Source organism: Sturnus vulgaris, chromosome 2, assembly GCF_052056855.1.
Source record: "Sturnus vulgaris isolate bStuVul1 chromosome 2, bStuVul1.hap1, whole genome shotgun sequence".
Classification (NCBI taxonomy): domain Eukaryota; kingdom Metazoa; phylum Chordata; class Aves; order Passeriformes; family Sturnidae; genus Sturnus; species Sturnus vulgaris.
The window spans coordinates 57,237,480-57,253,306 of NC_142244.1; the positions used below are offsets into that span (position 1 = coordinate 57,237,480).

The window sequence follows — 15,827 nt, forward strand, 5'->3', positions numbered from 1 at the left end:
CAGCTGCAGCCACCTTCCCTGGGGTGGGAAGGGGTAAAACAAAGTTCTCTGCTGCTGAATCTGCTATAGGAGCTCTCCTGAAGACAGCTGGACAGCTTTAGACAATTTTCTTTCAAATTTTCCTTTCCTATGTAAGTGACAGAACCTAGAAGCCATCTCTGACAAACGCTGGCCACACCAGTTGTGCCTTTTTTGCTTTGCCTGCTTCTCACTCCTCTTCCACTCCTAGCAACAATGGTGCAGCATGCACAGATAAAGCTGTTGGGAAAAGGCACAGAGGAAAATGTATTGGGAGTCAAAACTACTTGGAAACGAGAGAGATTGAAATGCTATATTGATCCATCAGATAAGAACATTTGGCACGCAGCTCAATGAGGGTGAGGAAGAGCATTAGTCTTCCAGATTTTTACTCATCTCCATCAGGCTGCAATCCTTGTTTTGCCAGAGCTGTGAGGTACAAGTTACAGTCACTTGAATGATCCAAAGTTGGGAGAAGGCAAATAAAAAGCTGAGCTGTCAATTAGAGGGAGAGACTCTGAAAGAGGTCTGTGAAAAATTTATATATAGCTATAAGGATCTGTTGCAGAACCTGATGTGGTATAAGATCAGCTATATTTGAATGTTACATGTTTTCATTATTTTGGGGGTTTGTTTTTCTTGGATAATACTCTGCTCTATGCAAGGTGTTAGATCCCTGCTTACCACTGTCTACAACTACATCACCCACATATATCCGCTTTTCTACCACAGAAATTCCAGGTGTGACTTCAGGGCACTGTATTTGACCCACACTGCTGTGCCCAAGCTGCCATCAGTCTGGAGGTGCTGGGTCTGTCTGCAGTCTGTCCAAACACTCCCAGAGCTGCACATGGGCAGTCGTGGTGCGATAACTTTGGGAACAATTTGTATGGCTGGCAGAGCCCCTTTGTGCTCTGTGTTACACCAGGGACAGGGCTCCAGCTGCCACGTGCACGTGTGGTATGAGGGATGTGTTGGCAAAGCGCTGGATTTGCTTTTTCCAGGCAGGGTTTGCTTGCATGGCAGACTCACTCACCAAAGGAGACTTGAGGCTTCCCAAAACACCTGGATTTCTTATGTGCTTGTTGTGTAGCGTTTCCCAGGCAGCACACAGCAACCTTAGTGCAGTCACGAGGAGCAGAGGGAGGTGCAGAGCAGACCCGGGACACAGCCTTGGCTGGCAGAGCTGCCTGAGGACACTGTGCACGAGCTGTGCCAGTGGGGTCACCCCAGAGCGCATTTGGGGGGAACAAACCCACAGCTAACAAGACCAATGGAATCCTGGAATCCCTGCTGAGGCCACATCTGGAGTGCTGTGTCCAGTCCTGGCTCCTCAGCACGAGATATACAGGGAGCTCCTCCAGCAGGTCCAGGGGAGGGATACAGAGATGATTAAGGGACTGGAGCATCTCTCCTATAAGGAAAGGCTGAGGGAGCTGGGCCTGTTCAGCCTTGAGAAGGCACGACTGAGAGATCTCATCAGTGCCTATGAGTAAGTGAAGGGAGGTTGCCAAGAGGATGGAGCCAGGCTCTTGTCAGTGGTTCTGAGCAATAGGACAAGAGGCAACAGGAAGACACTGATGCACAAGAAGTTACACCTGAATATGAGAAAAAGTTTTTTTACTGTGTGAGTGACCACACACTGGAACAGTTTGCCCAGAGAGGAGACTGTGGAATTTCCTTTCTTGAAGATATCAAGAACTTTTTGGACACAATCCCACACCACGTGCAATAGGCTCGCCCTCCTTGAGCAGGGAGATTGAACCAGATGTCCCACTGCAGTCCCTTCCAACCAGACCTATTCTGCATGCACAGCACCGTGAGGCCCTCTGTTCTCCCGGAGCCGCAGAGCGCCCAGCGTCGAGCTGGAACCCCGCGGCCGAGCCGCTGCTCCACGTGCGGAGCCGCCGTCCCAAGGACTACACACCCCAGAATGCCATGCGGGGCGGGGCGGGATCGGGGCGGGGCAGAGACGGGACCAGAGCCGGGATGCCGCGTCGCGATTGGACGGTGTCCGCCCGCCCTGCGCGTCACGTGCGCTCGCGCCCCCCGTTCCCCGCCCTCCCACCCCTCTCCCAGTCACTCAGCAACGGTGCGCGCGCGCGCGCCAGCGGCTCTCCCCCCCCCTCCCCGCCCGTTTTCCCCCCCTCGCGCTCGTCACGGAGCGCGTCCCGCTTCCCTCCGCCCCTCGCGCGAGCCGCCGCCGGGAGCCGCCGGAGCTGCCTCGCAGGAGCCGCCGGGAGCCGCCATGGCCGAGAACGCCGCCGCCACCGGCCTGGAGAGCCACCGCATCAAGAGCTTCAAGAACAAGGGCCGCGACGCGGAGGTGCGTGTGGGGCCGGCGGGGCCCCGGCCGGGCCCAGCCTCCGCCGGCGGCCGCCAGAGGAGGGGCCGGGCCGGGCCGCGCTCGCGGCGGGAGGAGGCGGCGGGGGGAGCGCCCGAGGGGGGTTTTTTTCTTCGCCGTCATGCGGGCGGGCGCGGCCGGCGGGGGGCGGAGGCGGCGGCGCGGGGGGAAGGGTTGGCGCGGCCGGGCCGCCCGCGGGCCCCTCCGCCGCCTGCCCGACTCGCCGGGGCCCGGGCAGGGCCGGCGGGATGCGGCACCTTCTCCTCCCGCGGCGCTCCCCGCTCACGCCCCGGCGGTCTCCCCGTCCTGCCGCCTTTCCCGGGCCCGGGACTCGGATGGGGCTTCGGACAATGGTGCCGGCCGCCTTTTGTGCCGCCCCCGGGGCGGTGGCGGCCCTTCCGCCGGGGCTCGGGGCTGCCCTGCCCTCGCCCCGCGGTGCCCCTGTCGCACACGGAGGCCTGTGCTGGTACCGGGGACCGCTCCCACGCTCCGGTGAGCCTTGTTACAGTGTGCTGTGCTGCCCCGTTTTGTTCCCTGTCTTACCGTGTATCAACCCATTTTTTCTTTTCATTTTTTATATTTTATTTTCAAATGCTGGTAGGCACATCAGTAATGGTGTGCTAGGCGTCTCCATCTAAATGAGGGAGGAGTGCGGTGCTCGGGTAGTAGTTTACTCCCCCGAATTCGAGAGTTTCAGGGTTTTTGGTAGCTTATTCCCTAGATATGTTCCAGAGGTCTTCTAATCTGTGTCATTATTGGATGCATCTTCAGCTCTACTCGCAATTGAAAGAGGAAATCCCAAATCTCGTGTTTAAGTTTCTCTAATAGGAAAAGGAAGGGGGAGGGAGCTCTGAAATCAGGCTAGGATTGAAATCGGCTTAGGATTCGCTAGAGTGAAAACCTAAATGTGTGTCAGATTACTTTGACTTCACCTGAGGGTGTTTTCCGTGCTTCTTTTGATTTTATCACTTAACTTTTGTGATCAGTAGACTGGAATTTTAGTCCTCTGAAAGCACATTCTGTATTTTAGCACAATTCACACTTCTGCTGCTATTGTTTGGGTGGAGACAATTTCATGCAGGTCAGGCTTAGCAGCAGCAGTGTCTTTAAGATGACATTCACACTGTAAAGTAATCTTTAGTTTTTATTTAAATCTGCAACAGTGAATCTTTCTCACAGAAAATATTGCGTGTATGGAGTATGATAGCTTCAACACTTCTGGCTAACATTAGTAGATGTTAGAAAGTAACTAAAAATTGCCCATCCTTCTGTTTAGCAGTTGCTTCTCAGGGTAAGGAGGGGGGCGTGGTGCATTTCTCTTTCCCCTTCTCATCCAGTGAGGCTCTTCCTGCTGCTCCTCATTCATTTTGTCCTTGTCTCATCTCTCCGTATTGGTTACCAGCTTTGTTGCTGCTTTCTCAGTCACTGGCCTGAATCCATCAGAGCTCTAAACAGGGAAAGGTTAGGTATGTTCATGCCTAGTGTGAGCTGATCTGTCATCCACGCTTGCTTATATTATAGCATGCCCAGGACTAGGGGAATTGAATATCTGCCTCCATGGGTCGGAAGGAGGGAATGGACTGCCTAAGCTTTGCTGAGATTACTTCTGCCAGACGAGCTAAGGTAGCTTGGCTCTCATTTCCCCCTGAAGGGGAGTAATTATTTTGAAGTAGTGTATTTGCTATTACACAGAAGTATATCCCTAGGGTTGTCTTCCAGTGTGCTGACTGATTTCCTTTCTGTGGCTGAGCCTAAGACTAGTGCAGAGCTCCAGTAATGGTAATGTGGTTAAAGCTCTCATATATGCTTTTGAAAAGAGTTAAAATCTAGGTAACATACTTACTTTGCACTAACAAATAGATAGAATGCAGAGGTATTTTAAAGTTGTATACCCATGGAGATATGCTAAAATGAAATTTACGTTCACTTAAAGGACTTTGAAAGATTGGAAGTGTTTCAGTGTCTTTCAAAACAACTTAATTTGTATTAAATATCAGAGATTTTCAACTAAACCTCCTTTTTGACTCTTTTCTGATCTGGGTATTTAAAAGTTCATGTTGGAAGTACCCTTCTGGAGTAAACTTTATCTAACTTAAGCCTCTAAAAGTAAAACAATGTAAGTTGAGTTTAGAGCGGAGATTGGGTGAGCACAACAGAGCTATATAATTGCCATTAGTTACTGTGCCTCTCTTGAGGAACTCATACATAGACTGACGTGCTGATTGCACAGATTCTCTGTGTAGTGAAAGTTACTGGCTCTTCACAAAGTATTTGTTTTCTAAATCAAATATATCTAATTCTCAACTGTCAGCAATTAAATACACTTGGTTTTCTCCTTGTACTGCAATGAAGAGTTTTACATAGAGGTCTTGCCTCCAATTTTCTGTACTCAGCTTTGGAAATCAGGAGGCATCAGTGCTTTCATTGGCATTGATCTACATCTTCTCATTTTGTCAAATTCCACCAAAGAGAAATTAAAGGTTTAGAATGATGGCATAATAAGTCATGGTCTGGTATCTAGATTATATCCTCTGGAAAATTTAAAATATTCAAAGCTGTACAGTTTCAGCTTCAGTTTGAAAACAGTGGCGCTTGAGTCACCTTCTGCCTGGAAACATTCATTGCCTTTGAACACATTCTTTAGTAATCTTCCTTTGACTGCTATTAAATACTTGTGAGTTACTATTGATCCCCTCTGGGTACAGACTCTTCTGGCAGACCAAAATACTTACTCCTTTAATTTGTAGGTAACTCATATTTTATTACTGGGTTTGCTGGGCCATATAATTGTCTTTGCTTTTTCTTAATGCAACTTTAAGGGAAACAAAAGATGAGTAAGTACTTTTAGATTTTGTTGGGTACCCCGTACAGCTTCTCATTGTGCTTTTCTAAGAGCAAAGGAACAGATTTGTTGAGCAGAAATCAAAGCTTCTGAATCTTTGACTTGCACAGGTTCATTCTCCTTTTTCTAGTTTCAGGTTTGGGTGGAAGTTGACATTGTTGTCTTCCTCTTTTAGGGAGGTAGACTTGTTGATGTTAAACTGGAATTCTCATTTTGGGATATTAATATTCCAAAAAATATTTAGCCCTCAAAAGGGGTAATAGCAAAATCAAATGCCAGAAACTTAAGTATTCTTCACTTAATATGAGTTCTTTCTTTTATTAGTGGGATTTTTTATTTTTATAGGTACTGACATGTGATTAGCAGCAGACAAAGTTAAGCTCGACCTGCAGAACTGATCAGTAAGGATCCTGGCTTCATCTGGACAAACAACTGCCAGTTCTCTTCTCACAGCCTTCTGAAATGTGTGTTCTCCTGAGATGTGATAGAGGTTTTTGAATTGTTATGCATGAAATGAGAAGGCTTTCCTGTGTTGATTATGGACATGAGTTTTAAGTCTCAGCGATTTTTTTTTTCTTCCTAAATATCCAGCACTGATTATTCCAGTACAGCTTAGGCTTTACAGGACAAAATTAAACAGTTGCAATCACTTAATTTGTGACACCCATTGTAACTGTGTTTATTTGTTTATATTGATATCTAAGCTAGCCTGGCTTTTAGAAAACCTAATTTGAGCCTTCTGATTTTTGCAGTTCTTTAGCTTTATTCTTTGCTTAGTAACATCTTTCTTAGCCTTACTTACTCCTTCAATGTCTTGGATTAGAAGTGTAGCTTATTCTTCATTACAATAGCAGGCACCCATTTGTTGACTCACAATTCTGTTATTTAAGGTGATGGATCAAACAATCAGTCCATTTCTTTTTGTCAGGATTAGTCAGCATCCCTGACTAAAACTGAGGAAAAAGTCTTGATGAGCAGAGGTGTTACAATTTGGAGGGCTGTCTGCATGACTTGCTGGTGTTTTTTGTGTGTGATATAATGAGACAGTGTGGTCATGTAATTAGCAAAGTGCATACTAAATTAAAACTCTGTTTGCACTCATTTAAAAGAAAACCAACCAGAGAAAGAAACCCAAAGCCTAGAAAGGAGTTAGTGTTATAAACTGAATAACTTTATGTAAAAACACTTCAATGACTGGGATTAACATTTCCTTTTTGTGTGCTTGCCATACCCTTAGTTATAAGTCAAAAGAAGACAAGTCCTTGATCTTCTGTTGGTTAGGCTGTAGCGTTATTGTTCTGAAATTTGTTGAGGGCCATTTATCAAAAGAAAGTATAACCACTCTGTCATCTTTCATGCTCTATTTGATTTTTAGTTTTAGAAGTCTGGTCACTGATGTCTTTTTCGCAGTTACAGGCAGTTGTGTCATCTTTAAGTCTCTATCACCTTTGAGATCCGGAACTTTGAAGGATACGTTTTTATTCTGTACCTTCAGGATCCTCTCCTCAAACGAGGCAGAGAAAGAAAGTGGGCTTAGCCCAGATCTCCATCACCAGCTCTGGCAGATTGTGTATTTACCGCTCCTGTGTTGATAACAGTGGGGATTTAGTTTTTGAGGATGCTCGAGTTCAGTCCCATTTTTCTATCATGTTGCCATGAATTTTTTTTCAAGCAGAGGAACATTGTTCTGAGGAGGCCAAATCTGTGCAGTCTCTGGGCATCTGGGAAAAGGTACAGGTTGACGTGAAGCCACGTTCCTGTCAAGCGTCAAAGGCTTTTTGTAGTGGAGGTTCCATACTTGCACAGTGTTAGTGAATAAGCAGATATGCTGCTACCAGCTCCTTTCTGGGTGCTGTTCTGTGCACCAAATAGAGTTTTTGGTGTCTCCCTGTACTCCCCTCTAGGGCTTCATGAAACAAGTAAGCCTTGTAGCGGTCCCAGAAATCCTGTTACTCCCAGCTACTTTGTACCAATGCAGTTCTTTCAAGATTTCACAATACTGATTGATCAGCTCTCTGCTTTTCAGTTTGACGCAGGAAAGGGTATCAGAAGAGAGTAAAGGTTTAACAGTTGGTTTAGGTAGGTTTAAGGTACTATGGACCTGCTGTCTTTTAAAGGTTCACTGGCTTGTTAAGTCTCAGTAAGTAAAGTGAAAACATAGGTGTCAGGTAACTTCCTGTTGGGAACGAGATGTTATACAAGATCCAGTACTCTCATGTAGAGTTTTTAACTCCTTCTGCTTCTTTATTACGCTTCAAACCCAGTATATATTCTCTTGGGAGAATACAAGTGTACATGTTTGTACCTTGGAAGGAATTGCAAGTAGGTAGGAAGTAAGGTACAGAAGTGGGAAGCCTCTTTGGTTGCTATTGCTGCAGAATTTTCCAAGCCTTAGTCTGCAGGTAAATAGCACAACACTGTGAAATGTTCGTGATTCTTGGCAGAAAACAAACACCTAATAATTCCATTTAGATGTACTGTGTAGTGTTTTCCTTGAGGTTCAAAATCAATTGAATGCATTGCATTTTAAAAGATTTAAATACACAGATACATTAGGAAATCATTGTTTATTTCCAAAATACCTGTGGAGAATGCAATTTGGAGATGGTATCTTATGATGAACATAATCTTCATAAGCTGATTGGGATCCGTGCTTGCTATATTGAGGCCCAATTATTGCTGTTTGCTGTTGTGATATACCAAGCCTCTGGTAATCTTCCTGTAATTACAGAATGTGTTTTTCTTCATTCTTGTGTATTTCTAATACCACAGCAGTGGCACTGGTATCTCTAAAGCTTCTTTTATGAAAGAATTGATTTTTAATTTGTAGAATATTGAAGTCTGGTCACAGCTGGTAGCAGTGTAACAGTCTAGTTTTAAAGAGCTCTTTAACTGTTTTTTACATAAGTTCTTTGAGGCTTTTACAATTGTACAGTTCCAGCACATAACCAAGCAGGATGCTTTGCCCTCTAAAACTGTGCTATATGAAAAGACGACAGTTATGAGGATGCACCACCTACGAGTAACTGATCAGGTTTGTATTTGTTGTGGGATTAGAAGTGGAATGAGGCATCTAATTTATAACAGGCTAGAGGAGGCAATGAATGAGTAAATAATGGGTTGTGTCATCAGGTAGTAAAGACAAATTGTCAACTGATCTGATTTGAAAAAGAAAGCCAAAACCTCTATCTTTTCCAAGAACAGAATCTGTCAGTTGTTTCCAAAATACCTGTTGTGGGAAACTCTGATACTGAATTGACATTCCTGATTACTAATATAGTAGCAGAAACTGGGCTTTGTGTTCCATTTCACAAAATTTGATGTCAGTAGTCAAAAGCATTGGTTTTTCCCAAAAAGTTAGTCCTACATCAGAACTGTCTGTGCCTTGGAGTGAACTAGTTGCAAAGCTCTTCATGTTTCTTTAATTTTCTGCTCCCTTAGCTTCCTGAGCCAGCCCTTCACATCTGGAGAAGACCAGTGGTGGCTCAAAGAGGTCAGTGTGAAGGGGAGAAGGTATATCTTGTCTAGTGGTATTTAACTGTTGGATTGTTATCCCTTCACAATCAGATTAACGTCATTAAGTCTACTGGGGAGGCTCCTCTGGGTCACCTGGCACTTGTCTCCTTTCTCAGCTAAGCAAATTTTGCAGTCAGCTTTAAACTTGATTTTGTGTGTATTTAAAAAGTACAGCAAGTACAAAATAGGAATATATAATGTACTAGTGTCTGTAGAACAGGAGACAAATTTGTATCTTCTTCATTCAAACACCTGTTACTGAATTACTCATTTCCCTCATACTCTGTCATGTCTCATCAGCTGAGGACCTCTTCTTGGGCATTCTTAACCTTTGTCAGATTCAGTAACAGGTGGACTCTGGAGGTGGTGATAGAGTAAGTGATTCGCAAAATCAGTTTGGAGAAAGAGCTTCCTTCCATCAAGACTTGTAAGCCTTGATGGAGATGTGTTTTATTGAGTTTTCAAGCCCTGCTGCAAACTTGCTGATGTGGAACATAGTTCTTCTGTATGGGGAGAACGTTGTCAGTCTCATGGGTGCTAGGGTGGCTTGTGCCCAGGTTTTCACAGGTGCAGTAGGGGATTCCTGACCAGTTGCAGTGTCAGATTTCAGGTTTGAAGTTCTTGGAGTCCTGATCCTTGTGTTTTCTTAGTCAATTGCAGTGTAAGAAGATTGATGAAATTCTGCAGAGGGATGATGTGTCTTGCTCAGGTAACTGAAGTCACCCTAACTAGCAGATACTGTTTGCATGCAGCTTTTTGGCATCAGGGCCTCTCACTTCTTTTCATGCATGTGTAATGTTAGATGCAAAATCAGTGACAGTGACTTCTCTGCAATAAAAATCTGACTTTCAGCCAGATACAGAAGGCTTTCTATATCATGAGAGGGTCCTGAAATGAGAACCCTGCTGCGATTCATCAGGATCCTGTTAACCACAGTTCACCAGGTGTGCAAGAAGAATCCATAGTGTTCATAGCACTGATCAAACAGCACTGAGGAGCAACCTTCCAGACAAAAAGAGGCATTAAAGGAGCACTGACATGTGCAATCAATGTGGCAGCACCTTTTTTTATGGAAGGATGTATAAATTAGAATATCGAGAAACTGAAGGAATCCACAAGCAGAGAAGTATAATACCCAAAATGTTCAAGTAATGGAAGCACACTGATTCTGTGTTTCTGTCACATTAAAAAGTGAGGTAGAAGCATCTAGAATTCAGGATACTGAAATGATTAAATCAAAAGGGCAGCTGACAAGGTTCATAAGATTGTGGGATGTTGCTAGAGTGTATTTTGTACTTCCCAATGCTCCATATTCTTCCTGCGTTGTCAGCTGGGTTTGTTGTTTTCTCTTGCATCTTGAGCAGAATGAACTCTTCATAGATTTAATTAGGCAGCTAGCCCATATTTAATCTTTTTTTTGCCTTTTGATTATATCTTTCAAAAAACAGCAAAAGAAACCTGATTTCATTTGAGCCATGTAATATTATTACCAAAAAAAGTTTGCTGTGGTTGAATATGGCCTAGCTCTCTAGGGACTTGGTTTCTTGGGTTTTTTTACATGGTACCTTGTGAGTGTATACAAGTTGCAATTATTTTCCCATTTTATAGATGGAATAACAAAACTTCTTTCCCCACTTCACAGGGAGGTGCTTATAAATATATCATGTATTCATGGAGTGATCATCTGAGGTACTTTGATATTACAGTTGAAGACTGTTTAAGTATCTGAAAAGGGAGTATTTTATTCAAATACGGATTGCACAAGAAGGCATCAGGCTAGTATTTAGTCTCGTATGTTTTCTTTTCTTTTCCTTCCTAAGGGAAACTAGTATAAATATTTGGCAAGCTTGAGAATCTCTGGTCTTGTGGCATTTGCCCCATAAATCTGTGAAGCCTTTCTGACCAAACACTTAATTTTATAATGAATTTCTTTAAAGTGGTTATCTGCAATTTCATCTAAGTTTTTACATTTGAAAGCGTTTAAATCTTTACCTGGATCTGAAGATCAAAATTTTAGTGAGTTGTTTGCACCTAGTTACCATGAAAGGTCCTAATTTCGCTCTGCTGCTTTGATGTCTGTACATAAGCAAATATGGTATTTTGTCTGTGAAATATGGTATGAGATGGTGGGTTTAGTTTCTGCTAAAATCTATTAGTAAAAAAATGAAACTGTACCTGAATTGGTCTTCTAGACTCTTCTTCAGACTCTTCTACTCTTCTGCACTGTGGGAGGGAAAAAGGCCTCCTTGTCTTTTGTGGAGGCAGTCGCATTTTCCGCTTGACTAGACAGGTCTGTTGCTTTCCCTGCTCAATAAAGGGATGGGGAGGAATGCTTGCTTAGAAACTTTAGGAGAGGACAAAGGGTGTGTCATGTCTTGGGCAAGATCAAGGAGTTGTGTAGGTACTTCATTTGTTCTCCCTCAAGGACAGGTTAAGCTTCTCTTTCCAGGAAACTCTAAAGCGTTTACTACACTGCTCATGCAATATAGGAAAATAACTAATTACCTTTTCAGAAGTTTGTGTATTTGCAAAAGCAGATTCCTGTAACATAGAAGTACCAAATCTCAAATCTTTGTACCTATTTAATGTATCAAGGAGCCTTAATCTTCTAAGTTATAAAAAAGTATGAATACGAACCACTTGTAATTAGACTATCTTGGTTTCCACTATTCTTGGTGTTTATTTGGTGTATTACAATGTTCAGATAATGCAGAGCTGGCATCTTTGTGAAATTCAGTATGCCCTTCTCTTTCCAAAAGATACAGCAGGAGAAGAAAAACTTGATACAGGTATCCATCAGTTTATTTTGGGCTGCAGTATAAATGACCAAGCACCACAGTTAAGTTTTTCAGGGTGGGCCTTGTCAAAACGGAGATGGCAAGTGACTGCATTGCCGCTGCTTTTTGTGACATCCTGTGGAGAGGTTCCTTTCCAAGTTAGGATCACCACTCAAAAGCAGTACTTGGAATTTGTTGGTGATCCTTGCTGCCTGCCTGTTGGTTTGTGCAGACCAGCTGTTGCACAGTGATGAGTTTCTCTAGGGATGCTGTTGAATTAACTGGAAACTTGATTTTGCTTTCAGGTGAAACCCACATAGGTTCGTTGTGGTTTTTGGTCTGATATCAGTAAAGGTGTGATTAATGGTGTTAAGATCTACATCTGAATGGAAAAGCTGTACAACTTCTGACAGGAATGTAACGTTCTTGATTCGCACAACAATAGTAACTGGAAATCGACTAGGTTTTGTATTCCTTCCTTGAGTTTTGATGTTGAATAGAGAATTCCAGCTCTTTTATTCTATATCAAACCAGCAGATAACATGTTCATTGTATTCCAGACTGCTTCATGTCCTTCAATATTGGTGCAGTTTGTGGTGAATGCAACCAACTAACTTCAAGTCCAGTTTCCTGAGGGTTGTTTGATCGGTTCGTGATTGTAAACTGGATAATTGGTATATGGGAAGGGAAACATGAGTGCTCACTTCTTGCTTCTTTGCTGGTAGTAGCTCAGTATGGAGGTTGAACAGCTGCAGAGAGGGTATCAGGACCTCAAAGGATAACCTTACAAATGAGTTGGTAAGAAATAAACATAGTAATTGCTTTTCTTCCAGGATCTTTTGGGGCAGTAGAAGCAGACAATGTGGATGGGCAGCTCTGTCTGCTTCCACAGGGCTTTCAAGTGAGTCAGCATCATGAGCGGTAATAATTGGAGGTTTGTGGCTTTCCATATTGCCATGAGAGTCTGACTTCAGTGAGTCATTACCCACCGCTAAGTAAAAGAGTTAGGGTTGATCTTTCATTCATCCAGTTTGCTGAGGCTAGCCAGGTTCAGATACTTGAGTTATCTTGCCACAGACTAGTTAACAAAAGGCAGCTAGGCTTAATTTCAGGGGCCCCAAACTGAGAATTTTAAAAAAAAGTGTGGCAGCTCCAACTGTAAAAGAACTAGTTTTCTTTTAGTGGCCTTTTTTAACCCTGAGGAACATAGGTCCCAGACAAATCATGGCATAAAAAACAGTAGCATAAATACTGCACTCTGCTCTTAATGTACTGCGTACTATGTTAAATATTACAAGCCAAAAGGAAGCTTTAAAATATAATGGTCCTACAGCACACAGGGAGTCTCAACTAAGTTTTAATATCTTTTGCAAAATAATAGACTGTTTACCTAAAAGAGGAGCAAATTCCTTTTAAGTCAAATAGTAATCAATTTAAATAAAACTGTCATGGAGTATCAGATCGAGGTACAGACAACTTTTTAAGTTTGTTTGGCTGCTTTGGTAAATCTGTTGCTTGTACTGTGGAATCAATGCCCCCTGCCTGCATTTTTAACTGGGTCAGCATAGTTTAATGTGGAGCTATGATAACAAAGCCAGAAGTGACGTTGTTCTAACTTTGTAGTCTACACAACCGGGGAAAAATCCCTTTTTTTTTCTTAGAAGGACAATTTGGAGCTTTATGTAGGAGCGCTTGGTATTTAGATGAGTCTCAAAATTGGGCTTGGGGGAGAAGCGTCTGCCTAGAACATACACTAGGGAAAAAAGATGGGTAATAATCCATGATACTTGTAAATAAGGGCATAAACATAGCTAGAAGGGTTAATTTGGACCAAACATTTGCTTTACTTTGGCATGGATGTCAAATCTTTTTGTATGTCCAAAAGAACTAGATGGTATTGGTGTCCAGAGCATCGCTGTTTTTAATTCCTCCAGTTGTGCTTAAATAGTTACATTTAGATCATCATGATGCAGTCCCAGAATTCTTCTCTCCTGTATTGTGATATACTTGCAATTCTTGGAGTAAGGAATATGGACTTTGAAAGTGTGAACAGGTAGAACAGCAGTGTCACCTCCTGTCAGTCTTCTTTGTCTTTGTTTTTATCTGAAGCCAGCTGTTATCAGAACAAGCAGAACAATATCATCAGTTTAAGCCTCAACTTTAATTATATGCCTATGCAAATTAGGCACATAGACATTCTGATATTAAAGAAAGATAGGCAGCTGACAATCTTAATCATCAATTGTATACAAAGAAGCATTTTGATGGGGATTTTTTCTGCTCCAAACCAGCCTGGCTCCTGAGGCTTCTGCATTTTCATGTACATTACAGTATTTCATACTTATTAAGAGGTGTCACGGAAGGAATAGGGAAAATAGATCAGTAAAGCAGTTTCTAGGGAAGAACAACGTTTACTTCATCAATACAAACATCACCTTTTAATGTCTTGCACCCGCACCTGTGTTGTGAAGCATATAAATTCTACTCAAGGATATGATATGCAAGACAGAAGGCAGTAGTTAAGTCCAGTCCAGCTGTTGGAACTGGGCCAGTTTTTTTTCTTTCAGTTAGGCAGGTGGGAGTAGTCTAGAATTGACTTGCAAACGCTGAGCTATTTGGGCATCTTGTATGTTTAATCAAGCTGCTTTACTAACCCAGGTATGTGTTCAGGGTAGCTCTTTCCTCTAAGCATATAACTTCTGATTTTCTGAGACCTGTTTCTGTAATGTTGAGAGGCAAAAGCAGATATAAAGAATTTAATGATGTTTGTAGATTCAGAGAAATTAGAATTGGTCAGTGAATTTGTTCTCTTCCATTTAATAGCTGAATTTTCAAAGGAATGAAACGCACATCTTACTAGAGTTCCTGGAAACATAACTTTTGTATCCACAGAATAGCCAAAGCTGACATTGGGCTGTGGTGTTCATCTTGTCAAGATGATCCTGGCTTTCCCACTTCCATGGCCTAGCTTGAGGCTGGTATTTGCTGGCTGGCCTGCAGGAGAGTGGGGGTAGGCAGCTAGCTGGTTGTGGGGCAGCTGGCAGTATTGACTTGCTGCCTGGATAAAAACATCTGTTTCCTGCCTCTTCATTTCTGATGGTTTGTGGACTTGCTTGCCCAAGTTGTAATGGAAGTGGTCTAAATGTGTTGATTAAAAGTTGACACTGCTGAAGTATCCCATGTAATGAGGTGGATGCTCAGGATGAGCACCACGCTGAGCTCCCTATCTTGTTGTTACAATGGTAGGTAGATTTGTAGTTGTTAAATGCTGGTTATGCTTTAATCTTCCTTCTGACACAATTGGTATAGCTAAAAGTAGTTAAAATTATTAAAATTCATACCACTTACTGTTGCAGCATTTGATTATTTTTTCTGTGCAGAGAATGTACATTATTAAGCACCCAGTACATGAAACATAATTTTAAATTTTGCTTAAGGATTCTGTATTTTAGCATACAAAATGAAATGTAGTGACCTGACCTTCTGACCAATTGTATCACCCACACATTTAAATAGTTTTGATTTGCTGATTTTTACGGTAACTGGGGATGAAGTAATCTTACCAAGTGTCCAGAATTCTGTGATTCCAAAAGTGATATACTTAAGGGACTTCAAAGTGTTGATAACCAACTAAGATTGAAGTAAAATGAAGTAGAAACTTAAAATTAACAAAAACCCAAAGACTAGTTCTGATATATAATTGTGGATGAGACTGAGCTTGCTTAAACTGGTAACATTGTTTTAAAACATTCTTTCATAAATGGAGGCCTATTCTGACTGCTTTGTCTAAGGTGTGATTTTTATCCTTTTGGATTAGCTTGGGTTTTTTTGGTTTTTTGTTTTTTTCCTGCAGGCTTGTATAACTATAGTAAGGTTTGGTTTTTGTTCCATCGCACTCTGGTACAACACTTTATGTATTTGCTACAGAGGATTTTGAAAAATGTCATCTTGTTCTTATGTACGAGTACAGCTGATTGATTTTGGGGTTACTTGAATTTTTTTCTTATTTTTTTTTTCGTCTACAGAAACTATATGGGTTGCTGTTTCAAGTTTTAGATACTACGCAGTTAAATGTTTTTTATATTAAAAGGCTCGAAAAGCTTGTTAGACTTACCTCCACAGAATCTCAATGTTATTTAACACTTCAAAGTAATCCTTCTTCATTCCAGAAAGGTATCCATGGCTCGTGGTAAGGCACCAAGTGGCAGTGTGACAGGAGTTGTATTGGCTCTTTAACACATAATGAGCATCCTGTGCACCCTCATACGCAGTTTCATGAATGGTACTTGTGCGGCATGTGTGGTTCAGTAAAAGTTCCCAAATATTTGGT

At 42.4% G+C, this 15,827-nt stretch overlaps 1 protein-coding gene across 1 annotated transcript in view; it reads left to right on the plus strand.

The window, feature by feature from the left end:
* The first annotated feature begins 2,090 nt into the window (after window positions 1-2,090).
* Window positions 2,091-15,827, plus strand: part of KPNA3 (karyopherin subunit alpha 3) — a 47,521-nt gene continuing 33,784 nt past the window's right edge. Inside the window, exon 1 of the mRNA XM_014868836.2 lies at window positions 2,091-2,344. Coding sequence (XP_014724322.1) covers window positions 2,267-2,344 — 78 coding nt within the window. The 5' untranslated portion in view covers window positions 2,091-2,266. The remainder of the gene's footprint in view (window positions 2,345-15,827) is intronic.